General features: G+C 55.3%; 2 protein-coding genes across 10 annotated transcripts in view; one reads left to right on the forward strand and one right to left on the reverse strand.

The window, feature by feature from the left end:
* The window catches only part of FAM131A (family with sequence similarity 131 member A), an 11,422-nt gene extending 6,415 nt beyond the window's left edge, over positions 1-5,007 (forward strand). For 5 of the 7 annotated variants that reach the window (XM_017866242.1, XM_017866226.1, XM_017866236.1 and 2 more), the window contains 4 exons: positions 504-597; positions 855-1,037; positions 1,503-1,619; positions 3,236-5,001. In XM_017866242.1, the coding sequence (XP_017721731.1) occupies positions 528-597; positions 855-1,037; positions 1,503-1,619; positions 3,236-3,711 (846 nt within the window). In that variant the 5' untranslated portion in view covers positions 504-527 and the 3' untranslated portion in view covers positions 3,712-5,001. Of the gene's footprint in view, positions 1-503; positions 598-854; positions 1,038-1,502; positions 1,620-3,235 lie in introns of all 7 variants that reach the window. The other 2 variants (XM_017866248.1, XM_017866220.1) reach the window with 1 other exon arrangement.
* Positions 4,920-21,056, reverse strand: CLCN2 (chloride voltage-gated channel 2). Of its 3 annotated transcripts, XM_017866199.1 has the most exons (24): positions 20,565-21,056; positions 18,121-18,277; positions 17,828-17,959; positions 17,332-17,460; positions 17,112-17,245; positions 16,929-17,006; positions 16,770-16,848; positions 16,512-16,637; positions 16,331-16,415; positions 16,142-16,243; positions 14,830-14,914; positions 14,510-14,665; positions 14,032-14,101; positions 13,678-13,788; positions 13,226-13,439; positions 12,787-12,920; positions 12,376-12,548; positions 12,159-12,273; positions 11,863-11,936; positions 11,569-11,622; positions 11,419-11,457; positions 11,139-11,243; positions 5,675-5,761; positions 4,920-5,533 (listed from the first exon to the last, which is right to left on the reverse strand). In XM_017866199.1, exons 1-24 carry the CDS (start codon positions 20,625-20,627, stop codon positions 5,339-5,341), a joined length of 2,697 nt encoding a protein of 898 aa, XP_017721688.1. In that variant the 5' UTR covers positions 20,628-21,056; the 3' UTR covers positions 4,920-5,338. The 3 variants fall into 3 exon arrangements, with proteins under 3 accessions (XP_017721688.1, XP_017721696.1, XP_017721701.1); XM_017866207.1 differs by lacking the exon at positions 17,332-17,460 and having other exon boundaries at positions 4,926-5,533; positions 20,565-20,804; XM_017866212.1 differs by lacking the exon at positions 14,510-14,665 and having other exon boundaries at positions 4,926-5,533; positions 20,565-20,802.
* Between the last annotated feature and the right edge of the window lie 910 nt (positions 21,057-21,966).

A 21,966-nucleotide genomic window follows, 5' to 3' on the forward strand; every position in this document is an offset into this window, starting at 1 on the left:
CCTGTAATCCCAGCTACTTGGGAGGCTGAGGCAGGAGAATCGCTTGAACCTGGGAGGCAGAGTCTGCAGTGAGCCTAGATCACGCCACTGCGCTCTAGCCTGGGCGACAGAGCAGGACTCCATCTCAAAATCAAAAAAAAAAAAAAAAAAAAAAAAGTCCTGGATACCACACTCTTCTCCCTTCCTCCTCTTCCCTCTCCTCAGAGGTCCTACTTGTGGTTCTTCATTTCCTGCCCTGCCTCCATCTCCTCTGGGTGCTGGGAAAGTGGAGGATTAGCTGAAGTTTTGCTTCTTGGGGCCTGTCTGAATCTCCGTTGCTTTCTGGGAGGACATAATTCACCTGTCTTTCTTATCATCTTACCTTTCCCTGTAGCCACTGGGACATATGTGCTGTTCCTTCCTAGCTCCTGTCTCCTCCTCATGCCTTCGCTGGGGTATGGGCATGTTAGGGGGAAGGTCATTACTGTCAGAGGGGCACTGACCTTCTAATGGTGTTATCCAAGGTGAATGTTGGAGACACAGTCGCGATGCTGCCCAAGTCCCGGAGAGCCCTAACTATCCAGGAGATCGCTGCACTGGCCAGGTCTTCCCTGCATGGTATGCAGCCCCTCCCATGTTTCTGGCCACTTTGTCCTTTCTCCTCCCTTTTGCACAGTCCCTTTGGAACTGTTTCCTGCGAGCACATGCTGGGGTCTCCCCTTTCTTCCCTTGCTCAGGTGAATCTCTGAATCTCAGCCCCTTCTCCCACCCAAAGGTTCACATAGATCCTAACTACTGCCACCCTTCCACCTCCCTGCCCCTGTGCTCCCTGGCCTGGTCCCTTACCAGGCTCCTCCACCCTCCCCTGTCTCCAGGTATTTCCCAGGTGGTGAAGGACCACGTGACCAAGCCTACTGCCATGGCCCAGGGCCGAGTGGCTCACCTCATTGAGTGGAAGGGCTGGAGCAAGCCTAGTGACTCGCCTGCTGCCCTGGAATCAGCCTTTTCCTCCTATTCGGACCTCAGCGAGGGTGAACAAGAGGCTCGCTTTGCAGCAGGTGGATGGCAGAAAGGGAATAAGTTACCCTCTTGGCACAGGGCTTTTTTTTTTTCTTTTTTTTTTGTTGCCCAGGCTGGAGTGCAGTGATGCAATCTCAGCTCACTGCAACCTCTGCCACTCCAGTTCAAGCGATTCTCCTGCCTCAGCCTCCCGAGTAGCTGGGATTACAGGTACCTGCCACCGTGCCTGGCTAATTTTTGTAGCTTTAGTAGAGACGGGGTTTCACCGTCTTGGCCAGGCTGGTCTTGAACTCCTGACCTAGTGATCTACCCACCTCAGCCTCCCAAAGTGCTGGGATTACAGGCGTGAGCCACCATACCCGGCCAGGGCTGCTTTCTTGTCTCCTCAGGTCTGACATGGGGGTTGGAGTCTTTCCATACCCTGTTTCTCCTCTCTCCTGTCTCCAAGCTGAGCCCTAGACTTAGCTCACCTTCTGTGCTTATGCATTCTGTCCCTGCGACAGGAGTGGCTGAGCAGTTTGCCATCGCGGAAGCCAAACTCCGAGCGTGGTCTTCGGTGGATGGCGAGGACTCCACGGATGACTCCTATGATGAGGACTTTGCTGGGGGAATGGACACAGGTGAGGGACATCCTGGGCTATTGCTGTGGTGGATCTGCCTCATAGACCTTGGGATTCATTCAGAGCCACACCCAGAACACTCAGCCTTTGGAAAGGGAGGGGAGAGGGGCAGACTCAGTCCAGGCAGGCCTGGACACTCCAGGGACAGGAAGGCTGTCCACACTCATGGGTGGGAAATGAGCAGACAGAAATGGAGTCGTTCCTTTCCCACAGGTGCTGAGGCTTCTCTGTCTGTCTGCACAGTTGTGCCTTGCAGTCCTCAAAAAAAAAAAAAAAAAAGCCAAAAGACCTCAAGGACACCTTCTGTGCAGCCGCGTCTCTGGGAGGGTCTGCAATACCTTTGCCTCTTCCTCTCCAAGGCAGCCTTCTGGCTGGCTGTGGCAGGGCAGATGAGTTGCAGTGCACAGCCCAGCACCTCACAGGGCTGCATCCCAGGTCAACAGGAAGGCATGCTGGGCCTGGAACACCCACGGAGCCGTGCTGGCTCCAATTCAGCATCCTTGCATTCCAGCCTGTGGGCCTTTCTCCGGGCCAGTGCTTGCAGAGGGGACCCTGCAGGGCTCTGCAGCTGTGTTCAGCCCTCCTTTCATCTTTCATTCCCTAGACCACATGGCTGACTTTCTCTGTAGCTTCTGGGCTCAAGTCTCATAGGCCACCATTCCCCACAACCTCTTTGCCTTTGAAGATTACCTCTACCATCCCCTACCCCTCCAGTGAATTAAGTTCTCCAAGGCAGGCAGTACATGAGAGCAGGTTGGAAACTGCTGCTGTGGTCTGGAGGGTTGATTTGGATGTCTGAAGCCAAGATGGAACCTTAAACCACAGGCATTTTTGTTTGATTGAGTTCCAGGCCTACTTTGACCCCTGGAGTAATGATAATAACTAACATTTATCCAAGGCTGCTACTAGCCCATGTGGAATCTTTGTGCAAATTAGAAAAAGGCACCCCTTTCTCTGGCAGGCCAGGGCATGCTGCTTGGTGAGCAGAGTATGGGTTAGATTTTGCTATCTCTCACTGCCTTGGACAGGCCCTGTTGTGTGATGAGCAACCTGTATGGCCATATGTGGTGACCCTGCATTTACTGCTTGTTTACTGTGTGCCAGACACTTTTTCTTTTTTTTGAGACAGAGTTTCACTCTTGTTGCCCAGGCTGGAGAGCAATGGCACAATGTCGGTTCACCGCAACCTCCGCCTCCCAGGCTCAAGCGATTCTCCTGCCTCAGCCTCCCTAGTAGCTGGGATTATAGGCATGTGCCACCACGCCCAGCTGATTTTGTATTTTTAGTAGATATAGGGTTTCTCCATGTTGGTCATGGATCCCTGAGATCCTGACCTCAGGTGATCCACCCGCCTTGGCCTCCCAAAGTACTGGGATTACAGGTGTGAGCCACCACACCTGATTGTGTGCCAGACTCTTATTCTTGTATTGTTAGAATCTCCATCTCGCCATTAAGGAAACTGAGGTCTCAAAAAGTTGTGACTGGTTCAAGGTTACCCAGCACCTATCCACCACCCCCAGAGCTATGCCAGGGGTGGAGTGGGGCAAATGTGGCTTCCAGGTTGGCCAATTGAAATGGAGCCAGCAGGACTATCTTCTTTTCTCTTCCCTTCACAGACATGGCTGGGCAGCTGCCCCTGGGGCCCCACCTCCAGGACCTGTTCACCGGCCACCGGTTCTCCCGGCCTGTGCGTCAGGGCTCCGTGGAGCCTGAGAGCGACTGCTCGCAGACCGTGTCCCCAGACACCCTGTGCTCTAGTCTGTGCAGCCTGGAGGACGGGTTGTTGGGCTCCCCGGCCCGGCTGGCCTCCCAGCTGCTGGGCGATGAGCTGCTTCTCGCCAAACTGCCCCCCAGCCGGGAAAGTGCCTTCCGCAGCCTGGGCCCACTGGAGCCCCAGGACTCGCTCTACAACTCGCCCCTCACGGAGTCCTGCCTTTCCCCCGCTGAGGAGGAGCCAGCCCCCTGCAAGGACTGCCAGCCGCTCTGCCCACCACTAGTAGGCAGCTGGGAACGGCAGCGGCAAGCCTCTGACGTGGCCTCGTCTGGGGTGGTGTCCTTAGATGAGGATGAGGCAGAGCCAGAGGAACAGTGACCCACATCATGCCTGGTGGTGGCATGCATCCCCTGGCTGCTGCTAGGGGCAGAGTCTCTGTGCCCAAGTGTGGGCTCAAGCTCCCAGCAGAGCTCCACAACCTAGAGGGCTCCTGGGAGCGCTCGCTTCTCCGTTGTGTGTTTTGCATGAAAGTGTTTGGAGAGGAGGCAGGGGCTGGGCTGGGGGCGCATGTCCTGCCCCACTCCCGGGGCTTGCCGGGGTTGCCCGGGGCCTCTGGGGCATGGCTACAGCTGTGGCAGACAGTGATGTTCATGTTCTTAAATCAAAATGCCACACACACATTTCCTCCTCGGATGATGTGAACCACTAAGGGGGTTGTGACTGGGCTGTGGGGGGGTGGGGTGGGAGGGGGCCCGGCCACCCCCTACCTTCCCCATGCCTCTCTCTTCTCTGCTTTTCTTCTCACTTCCGAGTCCACGTCCAGTGCTTGATAGAATCACTCCTACCTGGAGGGGCTGGCTCCTGCCCTCCCGGAGCCTATGGGTTGAGCCGTCCCCCAAGGCCCCCTGCCCAGCTGGGCTTGTGCTGTGCTTCATTCACCTCTCCATAGTCTCTAAATCTTCCTCTTTTTTCCTAAAGACAGAAGGTTTTTGGTCTGTTTTTTCAGTCGGAGCTTCTCTTCTCTGGGAGGCTTTGGAATGATGAAAGCATGTACCCTCCACCCTTTTCCTGGCCCCCTAATGGGGCCTGGGCCCTTTCCCCACCCCTCCTAGGATGTGTGGGCAGTGTCCTGGCGCCTCACAGCCAGCCGGGCTGCCCATTCACGCAGAGCTCTCTGAACGGGAGGTGGAAGAAAGGATGGCTCTGGCTGCCACAGAGCTGGGACTTCATGTTCTTCTAGAGAGGGCCACAGGGGTGGCCGGGAGTTGTCAGCTGATGCCTGCTGAGGGGCAGGAATTGTGCCAGTGAGTGACAGTCATGAGGGAGTGTCTCTCCTTGGGGAGGAAATAAGGTAGAGCCTTCCTGTCGGAATGAAAGGCCAAGGCTACAGTACAGGGCCCCGCCCCAGTCAGGGTGTTAATGACCACGCTGGGGAGGCCTCTGGCAGATCCTGCATTCCAAGGTCACTGGACTCTAGGTTTTTGTGGTTGTGGGAAGGGTGGGTGGCTTTAGAATTAAGGGCCTTGTAGGCTTTGGCAGGTAAGAGGGCCCAAGGTAAGAACGAGAGCCAGTGGGCACAAGCATTCTATATATAAGTGGCTCATTAGGTGTTTATTTTGTTCTATTTAAGAATTTGTTTTATTAAATTAATATAAAAATCTTTGTAAATCTCTATATACATCTGGTCATTGGAGGTTCCAGTTATAAACCCATCTTAGTTCCACCCCTTTCCCCTCAAAGGGGGAGCAGGGGTCAAGTGACCCCAACCTCATCCTGCCAGGGCAGGGCTGATCTTCCTGCCCCTGGAAAACTTGCTGTAGGTGGGCAGTGGGTCAGATTCCAGGTAGGATGAACTGGGAGAAGCTGGCACCCCAGGTCTGGAGGGGGCTGGGGTACAGCCTCCGGCTGTAGCTGCCTCCTGCCTTCCCAAGGCAGAAGGAATGAGAGATGCACATTCTGGGATGACAGGCATGGCTAGCACCATCCTAGGCCACCCATGAGGGGCTCATTGGCATTTGTCATCGCTGTCGGAAGGGCTGCCCTCCCGGGGGAGGCCATGACGGGAGTGGGGCCCCCAGAGTGCATGCACCTCAGTGGTCTCCGTGTCACTGCTGCTGGTGGCACTGTCTCGGAAGCTGGCGAGGGGCGGCCGAACTTTCACACCCTGTGCTGTGACAGAGCCCTCGATAGCCTTCCGGAGCTGAAAAGGTGAGAGGGACAGATGTCTGGACCCAGAGCTCCCGGCTCAGACTCCTCCCTACCTTCCTCCCCTCGTGAGCTGGACATAAGCTTCCATGCCTTTTTGGAAGTGGAGCAGTTTTGGAGGCCACCATCACCTCACCTCCTTTAGAGTAACGATTCCAATGAGTCTGCCAATACTGGTGACATAAGCATGGTCCACTCCCAGCAGTGAGAAGATGGTGTGAGTCTGCAGTGTGGGAAGAAAAGAGATTGGACTTGATGGACAATGGGCAGCTCTAAATGACAGGCTACAGGGGCCCAGGACAAGGTTGGCATGGAATAAAAGGGGTGCCACAGATTGGGAGGGAAGGAGACAGGACTGCTGGAGGGAAAATAATGACAATAGTAATATTCTAATGTTTCTGTGTCCAGGCCTCAGAAACTTGATACTCAAAATTCTTATGTTGCTTACATTGATGGAGAAATAGGATGGGGGAAGAATTCTTAGTCTCATGTTAGAAAGGGGGATGCAGGACAAGAACAACTCTTCACACGTGAAATCTAGTGATTGACCAGGCTCCATGCTAGGTCTTCATTATCATTCAATTCTAGTACTGTCCTGAGAACTAAGCATTAGGAGAAGCAGCATGGGGCTCAACAGTGAAGTGACTTGTTCCGGGCAGGTCATCAGGAGTGGCTGTGCAGCCCCAGTCACTTTTCATCACACTAGAGAGGGATGCACAACCCCAGTCCTGTTTAGTTGCAGATATACTGAGAAGAGAGAGTCCACACCCACCTTAAGGGCACTGGGGCCCTGAATCCTGTGCCTCTCGTTCCACTGCTGCTCAGTTGCCCTCCTACCTGGCTGGCCAGGTTTGGAGTCTCCCGTGCTCTGGCATTCCAGTCTTGGCCTGAAGCATGCTATGCTCTTATACAGTCTGCCTTTTCTAGGGTCCAAGCAGTATCCCAAGTTCTGTTGAGATGCAGCTTGCAGTCCAGGAGGACAATGGTCACCCCCATCTTTCCATGTTTTTCTTGCTTTGAGCCCTCCCCTAAGCTTTCAAATATAATCACCAGCGGTTCAGAAACTGTCAGTCAGTTCTCCTTATGCTTTCAGTAGATTTTCTTGGGGCCAGATGTCTTGAAAAATGCTCTCCTGACTCAGCAGTTCCTGGAATTTTTGGCCTATCATTTATCTCACTGTTCTGAGTTTACTTGTAAGCCTCTTGGCTTAATGTTTGAATCAAGACGAGCATAATAACAGCTTCTTGTGTACCAATTACCCAGAACTCACTTAAATTACCTTAACACTTTTTAAATGTTCTTACACATTTGAAATTCTTTAGGGAAGGATTTCCAGAACCTTCCTAAATTTCTCCACCCATGGCATGATAGTACTTAGAGGGGCAAGAAGTTCAATTTTAGAATAAGCTCTTCAGGGCACAACGGCTCATGCCTGTAATCCTAGCAATCTGGGAGGCCAAGGTGGGTAGAATGTTGAGCCCAGGAGTTTGAGACTAGCCTGCAATATGCGAAACCCTGTCTCTACAAAAAGCCAGACATGGTGGTGCATGCTTGTAGTCCCAGTTACTTGGGGGGCTGAGTTGGGAGGATCACCTGAGCCCAGGAGGCAGAGGCTATAGTGAGCCATGATCATGCCACTGCACTCCAGCTTGGGTGACAGAGTGAGACCTTGTCTAAAAAAAAAAAAAAAAAGTTCTTCCGTGTTCCTTCAATACCTATAACACAGTTGTCATGTGGTTAGCGATTGCTCCTCCTATCTAACTTGAGTCCTGTGTGCTACAAGTTAGCTTTAATTTCCTTGTCTGACTTCAGAGGGAAACCTTTTTATTATAAGGTTTCCTGTGTTAATAATCCCTTAGACTTGTCTTCTTATGGTCAAATAACCCCTCTCATCTTCTCCCAAGGAGCCTATTAAATAGTTCCCTTGAATTTTCTTTTTCTCCACAATCCTAATCAGGTGAGCTTATGGCGGGTGATATGCCTTTCAGGTTTGCAAACCACTTGCCCCTGACAGTCACCAAGCCTTACCAATTCACTTCCTGAACATCCTGGCCATTACTGACTCTAGCCTCACTATCCTCACCAAGACTGGGGCTGCAACAGCCTGATGGGTTCTTCTTTCTGCCTCCCTTCCCTCCAGTCTGGCCCTGCTTATCCTATGTACTTTGTCAAACCTGAGTACAGCCCAGACTCCCTAGAAGGCCCATGAGACCCCTCCCAAGCCAACTCCAGCCTGTCTTTGTAGTGTCACATTCTACTGTGCACTCCAGCTTCCAGCCTCCAGCTTCACATAATCACTCTTCTTTTCTGAAAACATTCATTTCTTCCACACTTTAGCTCTTCTCTATTTTTTGAAACTTTTTTTTAGTTAAAAAAATTTTTTTTGGCCGAGTGCAGTGGCTCATGCCTGGCCAATATGGTAAAACCCTATCTCTACTAAAATACAAAAAATTAGCCGGGCGTGGTGGCACGCTCCTGTAATCCTGGCTACTCGGGAGGCTGAGGCAGGAGAATNCTCCAGTCTGGCCCTGCTTATCCTATGTACTTTGTCAAACCTGAGTACAGCCCAGACTCCCTAGAAGGCCCATGAGACCCCTCCCAAGCCAACTCCAGCCTGTCTTTGTAGTGTCACATTCTACTGTGCACTCCAGCTTCCAGCCTCCAGCTTCACATAATCACTCTTCTTTTTCTGAAAACATTCATTTCTTCCACACTTTAGCTCTTCTCTATTTTTTGAAACTTTTTTTTAGTTAAAAAAATTTTTTTTGGCCGAGTGCAGTGGCTCATGCCTGGCCAATATGGTAAAACCCTATCTCTACTAAAAATACAAAAAATTAGCCGGGCGTGGTGGCACGCTCCTGTAATCCTGGCTACTCGGGAGGCTGAGGCAGGAGAATCACTTGAACCTGGGAGGTGGAGGTTGCAGTGAGCCAAGATCGCACCACTGTACTCCAGCCTGGTGACAGAGTGAGACTCTGTCTAAAAATAAATAAATAAATAAATAAATAAATAAATAAATAAATAAATAAAATTTTTTTGTTAGAATACAGTCTTGCTACATTGTCCAGGTTGGACTTGAACTCCTGGGCTCATGTAGTCCTCCCACCTCAGCCTCCTGAGTAGCTGGGAGTACAGGTGTGCACCACCATGCCCAGCATATGCTATCTTTTAAAATTCATCTCTCAGTATAAGTAGTAGTACTAATAACAGTAATTCCTAACATATATTGAGTATTTACTCTGTGTTAGGCCCTATTGTAAGTGCTTCACATGTTGCAAGTCCTGTAATTCTTAGAAAACTCAGTGAGGTGTGATCTGCATTTTACAGATTGGGAAAGTGAAGCACAGAGAGGCTAAGAAACTTACCAAGGTACACAGCAAGCCAGCATGTAGCATAGTAAGGATTTGGGTTCAGCTGGTCTGGCCCTAGCATTGGCCCCCACTCTGGCCTTTACCATTGCTTCTCCGTGGGTGACTTCTGAATGAATTAATTATTAGCTGGCACAGTGATCTCCAGTTGCACGGGTTCCTAAGTAGTCTCCAATGTTTTCTCTCTCTTATCTGAATGTTCCCCTCCTGAACTTAATTGGGTGACTACCTATTGATTCCTCAGGCCTGTAAGGACATTTTGAATTCTAATCTTTTATGTTCTTATCACTTCTAGTTCTTTGTACTTTTGTTAGTTGGTTCCTCAAAGGGTTCTTCTCTTCCTCTGATTTTCAAGTTTGTAACAAATATCTACTTTGTTCTTTTTCATTTGATTTAATTAGACATCACGGAACCCATTGGAGGGCCCATACTTCTTGGGCCTGGGAATAGTGAACTGACACGGAGAGGGACAACATGGCCTTCTGAAAGAATCCTGGGAGCAGGGCCAGGAAATCTGGGCTCTGGGCCTGACTCTGCTGTGCTGACTCAGGCACATTACCTCCGCGCTGCATGCCTCAGTTTCCCTGCGTATTAATATGGTTAAGGCCACAGGCTTTTGAGTCAGACCATCCTAGATTCCAGGCCCAGTTCTGCTACTTATTATTATTTTTTTGAGATGGAGTTTCGCTCTTGTCATCCATGCTGGAGTGCAGTGTCGTGATCTCGGCTCACTGCAACCTCCACCTCCCACGTTCAAGCAATTGTCCTGTCTCAGCCTCCCAAGTAGCTGGGATTACAGGTGCCAGCCACCACACCTGGCTAATTTTTTGTATTTTTAGTAGAGATGGAGTTTCACCATGTTGTCCAGGCTGGTCTCAAACTGCTGACCTCAGGTGACCCACCTGCCACAGCCTCCCAAAGTGCTGGGATTACAGGCATGAGCTACTGCACCAGTTCTGCTACTTATTAGCTGTGTGTCCTTGTGCAACTTGCTCAACCTCTCTGAACCTCAATTTTCTCATCTATGAAAACTGGAACATCACAATGTCTAATAGTGTGGTTGTGATGATTCAACACTTGAAGAGCTTACCACAGTGTCTGGCACATAGCAAGCATTCGAAAAATGTCAGCATGATCATCATCATGAAAGTCTGAGGAGTAAGATCATTGTGGAAAAGCAGAGGTTTTGGGAGGAAAGGCTTTACATAAAAGCCCTCTCAGGCCTATTACCTTTTTCTTGCAACTGCATTGCAGTTTGCTACCCATCCAAGGACTTCCACGTTTCTTTATTACCTTTTACCTTTTTGTTTCTCTTTTGTCCCCTGTGCTTCCTGCCTTAGTCTCCACTTGTCCATGCTATGCTGGCTCTTAGGCAAAGTTTGTGTGTAAGCTAAATGCCCAAGCTGCAGGTTTTGGGCATGTCTACCTGCTGCTTATCCCCTCCCCCAAACCCCCCAATGCTTCAAGGCTTGTACATTACGCCTGTCAAAAATTTAGCTAAAACACCCCTTGGCTTCTGCTGGTCTCAGGAGCCATTTTACCAATGCAGGCTGCCCTCCTTAGGAGTCCTGGAAGCAGAGAGCTCCTGGCCTCCTCTGGTGTCTGCCTCACCCACCACCAGGCAGTCTACTCAGTTCCTCGCCCCATTTCTACAGGCTGCTTTGCAGTTCTGCTGAGCCATCTTCCTGCGTCCCCACCAGTTTTCCTTCGGCCCACATTAAGGCAGACTTTCTGGGGTCTGACATTCCAAGCCCCCCACTGGGTGTTTCTCATCTTTGTTTATCTCTTCTCTGCAGTCTCCCCACCCCTACTTGGATGTTTGTTAGCTTGTTTATTGGATTTTCTTATCCTGCCTGTTTCTCACCCATTTTTTTCCGCATGGGCGTATCAACCTTGTTGGGCTGTGGTGGCCTCCTGCCTAGCTCTGACCCTGGCTTGGCCTTCTGGCTTCCACCCAGCTCAAGCCCTGTCTTTGTTACTTCTTTGGTCCAGAGTTCCCTCGAGGGCAAGGCTGAGCAGAGGAAAAACGATGCCTGGCTCCACCACAGAGCAGGAGGAGGCTGCTCCCACCTCCCATCATCCAAGCAATGTCTAAAAAACATCTCAGCACTGAGCCAACTCCCTTCTCCTCCCTCCTTCCCCACTGGCCTGAGTCCAAACTTGTAGGGGGACCAAGATCCCCACTGTGTCCTGAGAGCCCAGGGCAGCCCTGGGCCAGGCTGCTGGCCCTACCTTGTGCAAAGAGGTCCGCTCCACCAGCTGGAAGGGAGCAGGATCAATTTTGCAGTCACTGAAGTTGACAGGGTCATCTAGTTGTTGCTCCTCCCACTCCAGAATCTGAGGGGAAGAGACTACGAGGGTTAGGGAGAAGGTGCCTGTAGCTGACCTCACCTCCCTGAAAGCTGACTTGCCCTTTTTCCAACCCCGTGGTCCCTCCCACGGGGACAGCAGCCAACATGATGACTGAACACACCCAGAAAGAAACAGGGTCCAGAGTCCAGTGGCACCTTACCTCTTCAGGGCTCATCTCGCCTTCCAGGTCTGCGTCACTCTAGTAGAGAGGGAGGGAGGCTGGCAGCTAGGGGCTCTGGAGTTTATCCAGCCTAGACCCTGCCCTCCCTGCCCGGTGCCCCCGAGCTGCTGGAAGAGCAGGCATACTTACTGCCAGGGAGATTCGGACCCGCTTCAGCTTGCGCTTCTCACAGGATTCCAACTTCTTCAATTTTGTTAGAGCCAAATCAGAAAGATGAGGAGTTGAGGTTATAGGGAAAGGGGAGGTGAGGGGAAGCGGTGGAGCCTAGGGAAAAGGGCATGCCGCAGGACCCGACCTGACAGCAGGGAGGGCTGAAGGGCAGGGAGAATAGAGGCAGGCACTACAGGGTTAATGATGTGGTCTCAGCATTGGCGAGGGAGCTGGGGAAAAAGCAAGCTAGGAGGAGAGGCTCCAACCACTCACCTCTGAAGCAGCCTCAGGGGGTGGACTGCCACAGAAGAGGCTCCGGAGGGCGATGCCTGCCGACTCCACGCTCCCTGTGTCCCCAAACATAAGGCCCCAGGAGGCAATGTCATCTTTGCGGGAGAGGACCAGGAAAGGTAAGGAAGACAGGGGGAGAGGTATCGTAGTTTCAGCCCTGGCCCATGTGGGCAGCCTCTTCCAGCTGGGATATGCCCCAGCAACAGGGCTGGGCAGGGACTCTAATGGATCTCAGTAGCTTGGCTGAGGCTCTGTTGAGACAGGAGAGATGGGCTTACCTGTGGGACTCTCTCCAAGGTTCCTGGTGACACTGGGCCCCCTCTTGAGTGCAGGCTTTAGGGGCTTGTGGGTCTCCCCCCGGGCTGCCGGGAAGCCTGAGTCTTCTGTGTTCACCTGCATGGTCAGGAAGGGGCTGGTGGGGCCATGGCCCCAGACCACTCTCCCAATCAGTCTACACAAAGACATTTAGGAAGTGTTTGTGGCTTTTCCCCTCACCTGGAAGCAGACAGAAGCCTCAGGGCTAGGGGGACCCTCCTGATCAGATGGTGGAGAGGTCTGGATGGCTCTGCGCTCCTGCATGTGCTGCCGCCGCCGGGCTGGGCTCAGCTGGGCCCCCAGCAATGCCACCACCTGTGAACGCTCGATGGAGCCCAGGAGAATCATGGACTCTGGACAGAACAGGTGGAAGGACTCAGGAGCTGAGAGGGAGCCCTCCAGCCCTGTCCTTCTCTCACACTCAAGAGTGGAGCCTTGCATTCAGGCCACACACCAGAGGGAAGCCCCCACCTGGCAAGTGCTGGCCCATTCCCTTTGGAACCAAGGAGCCCAGTCCTGAGCTCCCTGCCCCTTCCCGAAGCTTCGACCCTTGGAGATGCCCCTAGCACCTGGTCCCCCTCCTGGCCTCACCAGGGGACTCCACTAGGGCCAGCATTCGGCCCTTGGTCCTGTGCAGTGCCAACCGCAGGTCCCGGAAGGTGCAGCTGAGGGCCACGTGGGGAACATCCCGCACCATGATGTCCTCCACACGCACCCGGTACTGCCTGGGGGCCGAGAGGGGCGCTTGGTTTATGGTCAGCATGGGGAGAGTTGCCCAGAGCATTACCATCCCAGGGCCACAAGGAGGGCTCCAGAGCCCATCCATGGGGATGGGGGCTAAGGGCCAAGGGGTACTCCCACCCTTCTTTCTGAACAGCAGGGGCCAGCTACAGTCCCTCCGGAGTGTGGACGAAGGTGGCTCATCTCCCAGCTTCATAGGCTCCAGGACCTTGCTGGAGGTGGGTGTAGGGGGATCTAGGATGCCCTCTGCCCCTCACCCACAGCCCCCTTGGCACCCAGCCCTCCGTACTGGTGGCGGCCCCAGCCCAGCTCAGGCAGGTAGGGCAGTTTCTTGATTCGGATGATGCTGTCATAGAGGGAGGGCTGTAGACTCTGGGCGACAGCGTTAGCCAGGATGACGGCGATCATGACAGGCAGGATGTGGGCAATCTGGCCTGTGAGCTCGAACACGATCACAGCCGTGGACACTGTGTGTGTCACCGCTCCTGCCAACGCAGCCGCCCCTGGGGACGGTCACACTCAGTCTCCTCAGGGTGCCCCAGCCCCAGAAGACTCTCCACAACCAGGGCAGGTGCTGAGTGGGTCCCTCAGGGCTGCCCAATACAATACAGTCCTGGGATTGGGCCTGTGCATCTGATGGAAGCCTGCTTTCTGCCAGCAGGGGGCACCAGAGTCTCAGACCCTGTGGCTGGGGCGTGGGTTGGGGGGTCTTCCAAGGCTGATGGGACCTGAGGCACTCACCAACCACAGCGTAGCCCCCAGGCACAATCCGGTAGGTGCTGCTGTCCGTATGAATTCCATCTGGGAACCAGGCGGCCATGCTTTCGCCCACCAGACGCCCAAATGCTGCTCCTTCAGGGAGGGGTTGGGAAGAGAAAGAGGCAGTGGAGGGGGAGGGCAGAGGGCACTAGGAAGAGAGAGGGTCAGAGGGTGAGGGAGGGGCCAGTGGGTCATTCAGTGCAGGGCACAGCCCTGCGGGGTCAGGGTTCAGGCTAGGGCTGGACCAAAAACCCGCTCTTGGGCAGAGGGATGACCGGGGGGCGGCCAGAGGGTGGGGAACATGCAGGCCGGGATAGCAGGCAGCTGAGAACTCACCAATGACAAAGACAGGCATGAAGGCCCCACAGGGAACTGGGATGGTGGTGGCCAGTGCAGACATCCAGAACTGCAGGCAGGGGGTGGTTCAAAGGCGAAGAGGCTCCACCTGGCCCCAGGCAGCCCACAACTCCACCCAGGAGAAGTCTACCTCGCTGATCAGGTAGGCATAACCCTCCCAACTACCCCATAATCCTCCCAGCTACCCCGGAACCCCCAGGCCTCCCAGGTGATGGCAAGGGGAAGGACTCTGGAAGCAGATGGCTTGGGTTCAGATCATCGCTCTGCCCTCTAGCTGTGTGACTTTGGGCCAGCTACTTCACCTCCTTGTGTTTCGACTCCCCATCTTTCAAATGGGGATAATAATAGTGCCTTTCCCATGTCACTGTGGAGAGGCTTCAAGGAGTGAGCACTGCATGGCAGGTGCTTAGAAGGGCAAGCTATGTAAAGGTTAGCAATGTACACATGAGGAGCCCACCTTCATGAGAATGAAGATGACCAGGGTGAGGAAGACATTGGCACGTGGTGGGTTCCAGGCCTGTGAGGTGCTGGGTGGTTCTAGCTCCTCCACCAGGCCCTGGTGGACCCATGTCCGATTGTCAAACAGGGTGACCAGTGTCTCTTTCTGTGAGAGCTAGAGTGAACAGGGTGCCTCAGGCTGGGGAACCAACAGGATGAAGGGAAGAGGCCATGGCATCCCATGGGGAACAAGGGGTCCCACAGTCACACTGGGGCTGTTGGCTTTGGAGGGAATGCCTTCCAAGGGAAAGCACAAACTCCTGTTCTGCCTGTGGTTACCTGTCCAGCCATGAACTGTCCAAAGCCAGGGGGGAAGGTCAGCGTGGAGATAAGCAGGGTCACCAGAGCCGGGAAGAGCAGGCGTCTAGAGTCGTAGGTTTCACATCAGTCGTGGGTGGCCAAGGGCTGGGTGCCCTCGCATATCTCAGGGCTGAGGTCAGAGCAGAGCCTTGGCTCTTTCATGAAAACACTCAGTCCTGACAGAAGGTCTCCTCTGCTGTTTATGATATGATAGCCCCAAGCGTTATCCCTTGGGTATGGTGGACTGGAGTTATAAGTGCAGGGGTCTGACCCAAAGACCTTTCTGTCAGCCCCGACTCCGTAGGTGGGTAGCAGCAGCAGAAAGTCCATCCCCTAAGCCCTCCCTGGGGCCCCTCCGAGTTGTTATTCCACCCTCCGCCCTCAGAAGCCCATGTGAAGGGCATATTGTGTGATGGGGTGGAGAAGTTTCTGCCTCTGTTTGTCTCTCTGCGGTGACTTAGAGTGAAGGTCAATGTTGGGGGAAGCTGGGGTCACTTGTGAAGTTAACCAGAGGTGTGTAGGGAGCAGGTTCAGCTGGGTGCCCTCTCTCTGAAGGATGTCAGTCCCAAGGGAAGTCATGTCTCAGGCCTCCTCACTCCCAATTCTCAGGGTCACACTGACAGAATTGTGTTCTGGAGATAAAAAAAAAAAATCTCGGCCATGCACAGTGGCTCACACCTGTAATCCCAGCACTTTGGGAGGCTGAGGTGGGTGGACCTGAGGTCGGGAGTTCGAGACCAGCCTGACCAACATGGCAAAACACCGTCTCTACTAAAAAATACAAAATTAACCAGGCGTGGTGGCGCATGCCTGTAATCCCAGCTACTTGGGAGGCTGAGGCAGGAGAATAGCTTGAACCCAGGAGGCGGAGGTTGCAGTGAGCTGAGATTGCACCATTGCACTCCAGCCTGGACAACAAGAGTGAAACTCCATCTCAAAAAAAAAAAAAACATAACCAAGAAATCTCGTCCATCCTCATGGGTCATGGGGGCAAACAGGCTCAAATACTCTCCAGGGAGCATTCCTATATGGGCCAGGCCAGCGGACCTGAGGGGGCCTTAATCTTTGATTCCCAAATGTTCTCTGCCACTGACTATAAACTTAAAAGTGCCAATTTTCAGGTAATTCATATGAACATAAAAATGCTCAGTCAGCCTGGAAAACACCCTGGCTGATTTCTCAGGGGAGTGCCTGTTTTGACTGGGCCACTCTCTCACCATCACTGTCCCCTGATCTACTGTGGCCCTTACACAACCCAAAGCAGCCTGGAGAGGAGCTGAGAGCCACTCACTTCCTCATGAGGAAGCGATTGATGGTTTTCTGCTTCCGCATCACCTGGACAATCTTCCGGTTCAGGTAGACAAAGAGGGCTCCACCGAAGCCACTAGCAATACTGGAAAGGGAAGAGGCACCCGACTGAACAGGAGTCTTCCAGAAACGCCCCTCCTCTCCAACACCCCCAGGCCCCTCAGCTCCTCACCCAATGACAGCAAAGGCTGGCAGCTCCTGCAGGTCAAAGGGGAAGTCGAGCCGGAATCGGGTTTTGAAGAGGGCCGTAATAGTCTCTGAAGGGAAGAATAGCAGAGGGAGGCAGGCCTAGCCTCATGGGCCCCCTACCTGGCACCATCTCGGGCTGCCCTCATCCCCTGGGTGCCCCCCACCTTCATCCCGGTTCCAGACTGCCAAGACCCGGAAGATGAAGGCACTGAAGGTGGCAGCGAAGAAGCCCCGCCAGTAGTTCCGCACCGCGAAGAAGGTGGAGGTGACCTCGATGCTGAAGAGGACACCTGTGAGGGGGACGGAGACCGTCACTTGAGGCCTGGGCTTGGCCTAAGGCCTCAGACCCAGAGAAGAGGGGTCAAGGAGGAGAGGCCAAGGGCAGGGTTGTGGGGCTGGACGGACCTAGGAGCCCTGCCTACCTCCAATAGGTGCCGCAAAGCAGCAGCCCACCCCCACGGCACAGGCGGCAGCCAGCATCTCTGTGTTCCGGGATTCATTCTGGCGAGAGTGGTGGCAAGAGGGGGTCAGCCGTGGGCTCAGCAGCCTCTGCCCCCCACTTCCCCCAGGGTTCCCCTTACCTCATAGATACCCCCAAAGAGGGAGAGGAACTTGCTGAGAAGGGCAGCACACATGCTTGCGATATGCACAAAAGGGCCCTGCGGGGTGGGGCAGGCAGTGAGTTGGGAGGGGGCCCACCCTGACCTTGGCCTGGCCTCCTCTTCCACCAGGAGGGACTCCTTCATTCCCCAACCTGCAGTTACCTCTTTGCCAAGCGGCATCCCGCTGCCCAGCGCGCAGGTCAGCCCAATGACCTTAGCTATAAAGGTCTTGAGTGTGAGGTATTCTTTCAGCACCACTCCCCGCAAGATGGTCTTCATCTCAGGGATGCCAGAGCCTGGAGAGGGAACAGTCTCAGGAGAGGCATTTGGTGCGCCCATTTCAGGGGTCCCACCTATGCCCTCCCCTTCTCTTCTAACATACCGACAGCCTGAGGGGCCAGGATCTGTGTGAATCCGGCTGAGAAAGTGATGAGGACAACAGGGTAGGTGACCCAGGCCAGGTACTGGAGTAAGATGCTAGTGTTCAAACCCCGGGACATCCACTGCTGGGCTGTGGGAAGACGACCTGCTGGACCCCCAGTGCACAGACCCACTACCTGCTTGGCCAGTGGACCATGCTGATATGACAGTCCCAAGGAATACCACATAGAGTCAGGGCACGGGGGAAGGAAAGGGTCCCCGAGGGCATTCACTGGGACAAAGCCCAACCTAGGCAAGAGGGTCACTTGGAGAGGGGACACAAGAAGCTGCACCCTATGGGAGTGGCCGAGAAGATGCCTGAATCTGGGCAGTCAGACTGGCTGGGGAAAGTGGTCAGTGGCCAAGAAGCCAAGATGCCTTCCTCCACGTCTAGATGAGTATGGCATGGACGCAGGAGGTTTCTTCCCAGTCCTCCCCCTGCCAGCTGTCGCTCTCACCTTGCAGACAGGCAGCAATGGCATAGTCCATGGCCCAGCTGACCAATGCCATGAGGAGCCCCAGCAGGACCAGGAAGATCCAATCTTCACCAACCCTGGATACTAGGAACTTGTGGCAGCGGACAGAACAGACTGGATGCAGGGAAGGGAAGAAGGGGGAGGCTGGCACCAAAGTGCTCCTACCTCTTTTATGGCCCTCTCAACTGCCCCCTCCCCCCCATCAGCAGCTCTAATGGCCTCTGCTCCCCTCAGCATAGCACAGCCAGGTCCCCTGCCCCCAACCCAGTTCTCACTGCGGCATCGGGCACAATGGCTCCGTCCATATTCCAAGAGCTCTGGGGCAGCCCGAGGGGAAGGGGGACCTTTCCAGGGTTCAGGCCCTCCCAGGCGAATCCGAGCAGCTTCCTCTTTGGCAAAGGCCCCAAGGTCCTGAGTGTACCGGCCATACATCTGGAGCAACATGGGGGATGGGGGCATTTGAGGTCATGGGCTGAGTGGGAATGCAGGGAGGGTTCTTAGAGCCTCCACTCCCCTTCTCCCAGCCCCCACATTGGATATCCCTCTTGAACGCACAGTTCCCACTCTGGCCCAAGGTGTGGGAACAATGCACATTGCAGACTGTGGGGGCTGTCCTGGCCAGAGTGATGGGGACAGCCAAGGTACAGGGACACAGCTCTGGGGGTGGCAGAATAATCGGTCCTCTTCTCACAGGCCTGGGGCTGGGGCACTGAGGAGGAGTGAGAGGGAAGCCCCAGAAGAGGAAAAGATGGAAAAAACCTGTGGCACAGTCTAAAAGTGGGAGGCGGGAAGGTCAGGGAGTAAGGGATGATCAAGGGCACATGGGCAACAATAAGAGCCTCATGGAGCTTGGGGCAGCTGAGTTGGGCCCAGGAGCAGGCACAGCCCCAATCCTTATCACGTTCCTGCTGGGCCTCTGGCCTGTGACCAACTCAGCTGCACCCCTCCCACCCACCCTAATCCCCTTGTCCCCATTCTCCACTGCCACCCCCACCAGCCTGCCAGCCCAGCTGGGAGTGGAAAGCCTCTTGCCTAGGGTGGAGAGGGCTTGGTGACCTCAGTCCCACTATGGAGCTGCACTGAGCCCAGTGGTGGGTTGGGGGACAGCAGAGGCTGAGGATGGCTGGGCTGTGACTGTGGATGCTGGGGTGATGGGACCAGAGAGTCGCCTGAACCATGGCTAGACCTGCCAAGCTGGGCGTGTGTTGGGGGGCGGGGAGGAGTAGATTCCGGCCGCCACCCGCAGAGCTTCGGGACACAAAGGGCTCCTGTTGGGGCTGGAATGGGGAGGGGAGGAAGGGAGGGAAAGATAGAGACAGAGAGAGGGTGAGAGATAGAGAGTGAGGAAAGGGAAAGCAAAGAGAAGAGAAGAGAGAGAACTAGAGAGGAGAAAGGAAAAGAAAAAAGAGGCAAGGTGAAGGGACAGAGAAGAGAAAGAAGGGGATGAGAGAGGAAGAAGTCGGGAGGAGGAAGAGAACGGAGAGTATTAAGAGGCAAGCACGGTGTAGGAGGAGGGAGGCGAGAGTGGGAGAGAAAGACAAAGGGACAGGATGGGGAAGGGGGGCGGGGGTAGGCTGGAGCACAGAATGCCCGGGACAGAGCTGACCCTGAGAGCTCATTCCAGAGACAGCTGGAAGGGACGGAGATGGAGAGGTGGTGGCTGGTGTTAGGAGGCACCATTTCAGAGGCCAGGTGCCTGGCTTCCTTGACCATGCTCCTATCCTGGTCTGGGCCGATTGACAAATGTCTCCTACCCCATCCCAAGGGTTGGCCCCTTTACCCTTGCTCTATTCCCACCTCTCCCTGTCATCCTGATTCATCCAGCTACTTTCTCCTAACTGGGCACCTCCCAGACTTAGTTACAGCCTCTCCTCCCCAAGACGTTCCCTCCCTGCCACCTTCCTGGGCAAATTCCAGCCCAAGCTGGTAAAAAGGAACCAGGGGCACCTTCCTTTCCCTAGGGCTTGGGTCTTCCACCCCAGTGACATGAGGAGGGTCACGTGGCTTCTCAAACACCAAGTAACAATGGGGACGATAAGTCGGCTCAGAGCCCAGGACCCCTGCTTCTAATGAGGTCAGGGGACACACCCAGCAGTGGGTGGGGGCTGGATACCCCACATCAGCATGGACAAAGGTTCCAATTCCCACACCCATTCCTGCTTCACCCACCCTCCCTAATGCTTCTGTCCCCCAGAGTAGCAAGCCACCTTTTTCCAGAGTCAACTGAGGAGCTCCTAGAGCCAACGCTGGGTGTGGAGCCCCCAGAGGTAGGGTCTGGGGCAGACCATCTTTCTACACACTAGATTCTATGCTTAGCATGGTGCCATGCACATGGCAGGGACACAGAGAATGTCTTGGGTGGTGGAAACTTCAATGGTGTGAATGGTGCCGCGGAAGGGGCAGTGGGGTGCTAAGACTTGAGCCCAAGTGGTGAAGGGGAGGAGCAAAGAAAACGTGCATTTTGGGGGGGGGTGAGGGGAAGGACACCTGGGACAAGTACCTGGTGTCCTTGTCCTCTGCAGGCCCTCACCCTCAGCCAGAAACCAGCATGCAGTTTTCCATCCCTTCGGCCCTGCAGCCTCAAACTTCCAAGCCTCAGTTTCCCCAGCTCAAAAGGCTGGGACAGGATTAGGGTAGGCCCCGGTCCTCGCGCTTCCCAGGGTAACCTGGAGCGGCAGTCCCGGAGCGCACTCCTCGGGCTCAGCTCAGCTTCACTTACCAGGGTCTGCTCGTACTGCAGCGCCCGCGGCTCCATCCCTTCCTCCGCCGCCGCGGCCGCCATCTCCGCGCACTGCCCTCTCGCCTCCCTAGGCGGCTCCGGCTCTGTCCTGGACTCGGCTCCCGGCCCGCAGAGTCAGCGCAGGTAGCCGTCCCGTCCCCGCAGCTCGGGAGGCCGAGAGCAGAGTGCGGCGGGTCCCCGGCGGGCGCCGCTGGCGCAGCCTCCCGCTCGCGTCCCCTCCTCGGCGGGCGGGCAGAGGGCGGTGCCCTCTGCGCTGCTCCGCCCGCCGGCCCATCCGGAGGGGACGGCCCAGTCAGGCTGGGGTCCGCGCGGGGCCTCCCGAGAGGCGGCAAAGGGCGCTGGGAAGGCGTAAGCCCGCGCCAGCTCCCTGCAGAGGCCCGGGTCGGAGAGGGGCGCCCGGGAGGACCGGGTCTACTGGCACGTGGAGGGGCCCACCCGGGTTCGCGGTTCCCAGTGCTGAGGCAGGAGGGGCTGCAGACGCCTGAACTCCGTAGGGGTTGGGGCTGGGGGCTGAGGAGCTGTCTACATCGGATTCCTCCGGGTCAGCCCGTTAGGAGCCGCCTCCCCTCTGCCCCTCCGAAGGGACGAGCGGCCCAGACAGGCCCAGGAAGGCCCCTCTGCCCCGTCAGGGGTGAAAAGCAAAGCTGGGAGAATTCGGAGGGGGTTACAGCCGTCTTCCTCATCCTTCCTTTTCTCGGGGCTCCCGTGGGGAGGTGCACTTGGAGCAACCCGGCCTACGGGATGTGCGGGGGTGGAGGTTGGGGAGGGCGCCGAAAGGGGTAGGCCGGAGGGAAGGGAGCTCCAGGTGCCGAGAAGTCCACTTCTGGGACGCGGGCGTGGGTCGCTTCTCCCTGGTTGGGCCCAAGGAGGAACCAGAGTCGCTGCTTCCATCCCTCCGCTTTGGGGGAACCGCCTGCTGGTGCTCTGGGTTCTCTATCAGGGGCTGAGGAAGGATAGAACAGAAGGCAGAGCGCGCGCAGGGTGGGTGGGCAGCATAGAGATAGTGTGAGAGGAGCGAGGGCAGCGCCCAGGAAACGCACAAGTGTGCGGGACAGCCAGCACCAGAAGGGGCATTTGGGAGGCAGAGGAGGGGCTCAGGGGGCGGGGGCAGTGCCCGGGAAGGGGGGGCCTTGTGATAGAAGCCAGCACCCAGGAGGAAGGGCCAGTGTGAGGGAAGAGCTGGTGTCCAAGGGACAGGGCAGTGCCAGGCTGAAGGGGCACGGAGGGGATCCGTGTCCAGGAGAAGGCAGTGGAGGACTAAGTTGGAGGGGTAATGCCCGGGGGAGGCGGGTCGGGAGCCAGGCTGAGAGGGCGGTGAGGGGGAAGACAGCAGGGCCTGGGGGAAGAGGGCAGTGGTGGGAGGGTGCAGTACGAGGGGAGG

This window comes from Rhinopithecus bieti, unplaced genomic scaffold (genome assembly GCF_001698545.2).
Source record: "Rhinopithecus bieti isolate Rb0 unplaced genomic scaffold, ASM169854v2 scaffold_2432, whole genome shotgun sequence".
Classification (NCBI taxonomy): Eukaryota; Metazoa; Chordata; class Mammalia; order Primates; family Cercopithecidae; genus Rhinopithecus; species Rhinopithecus bieti.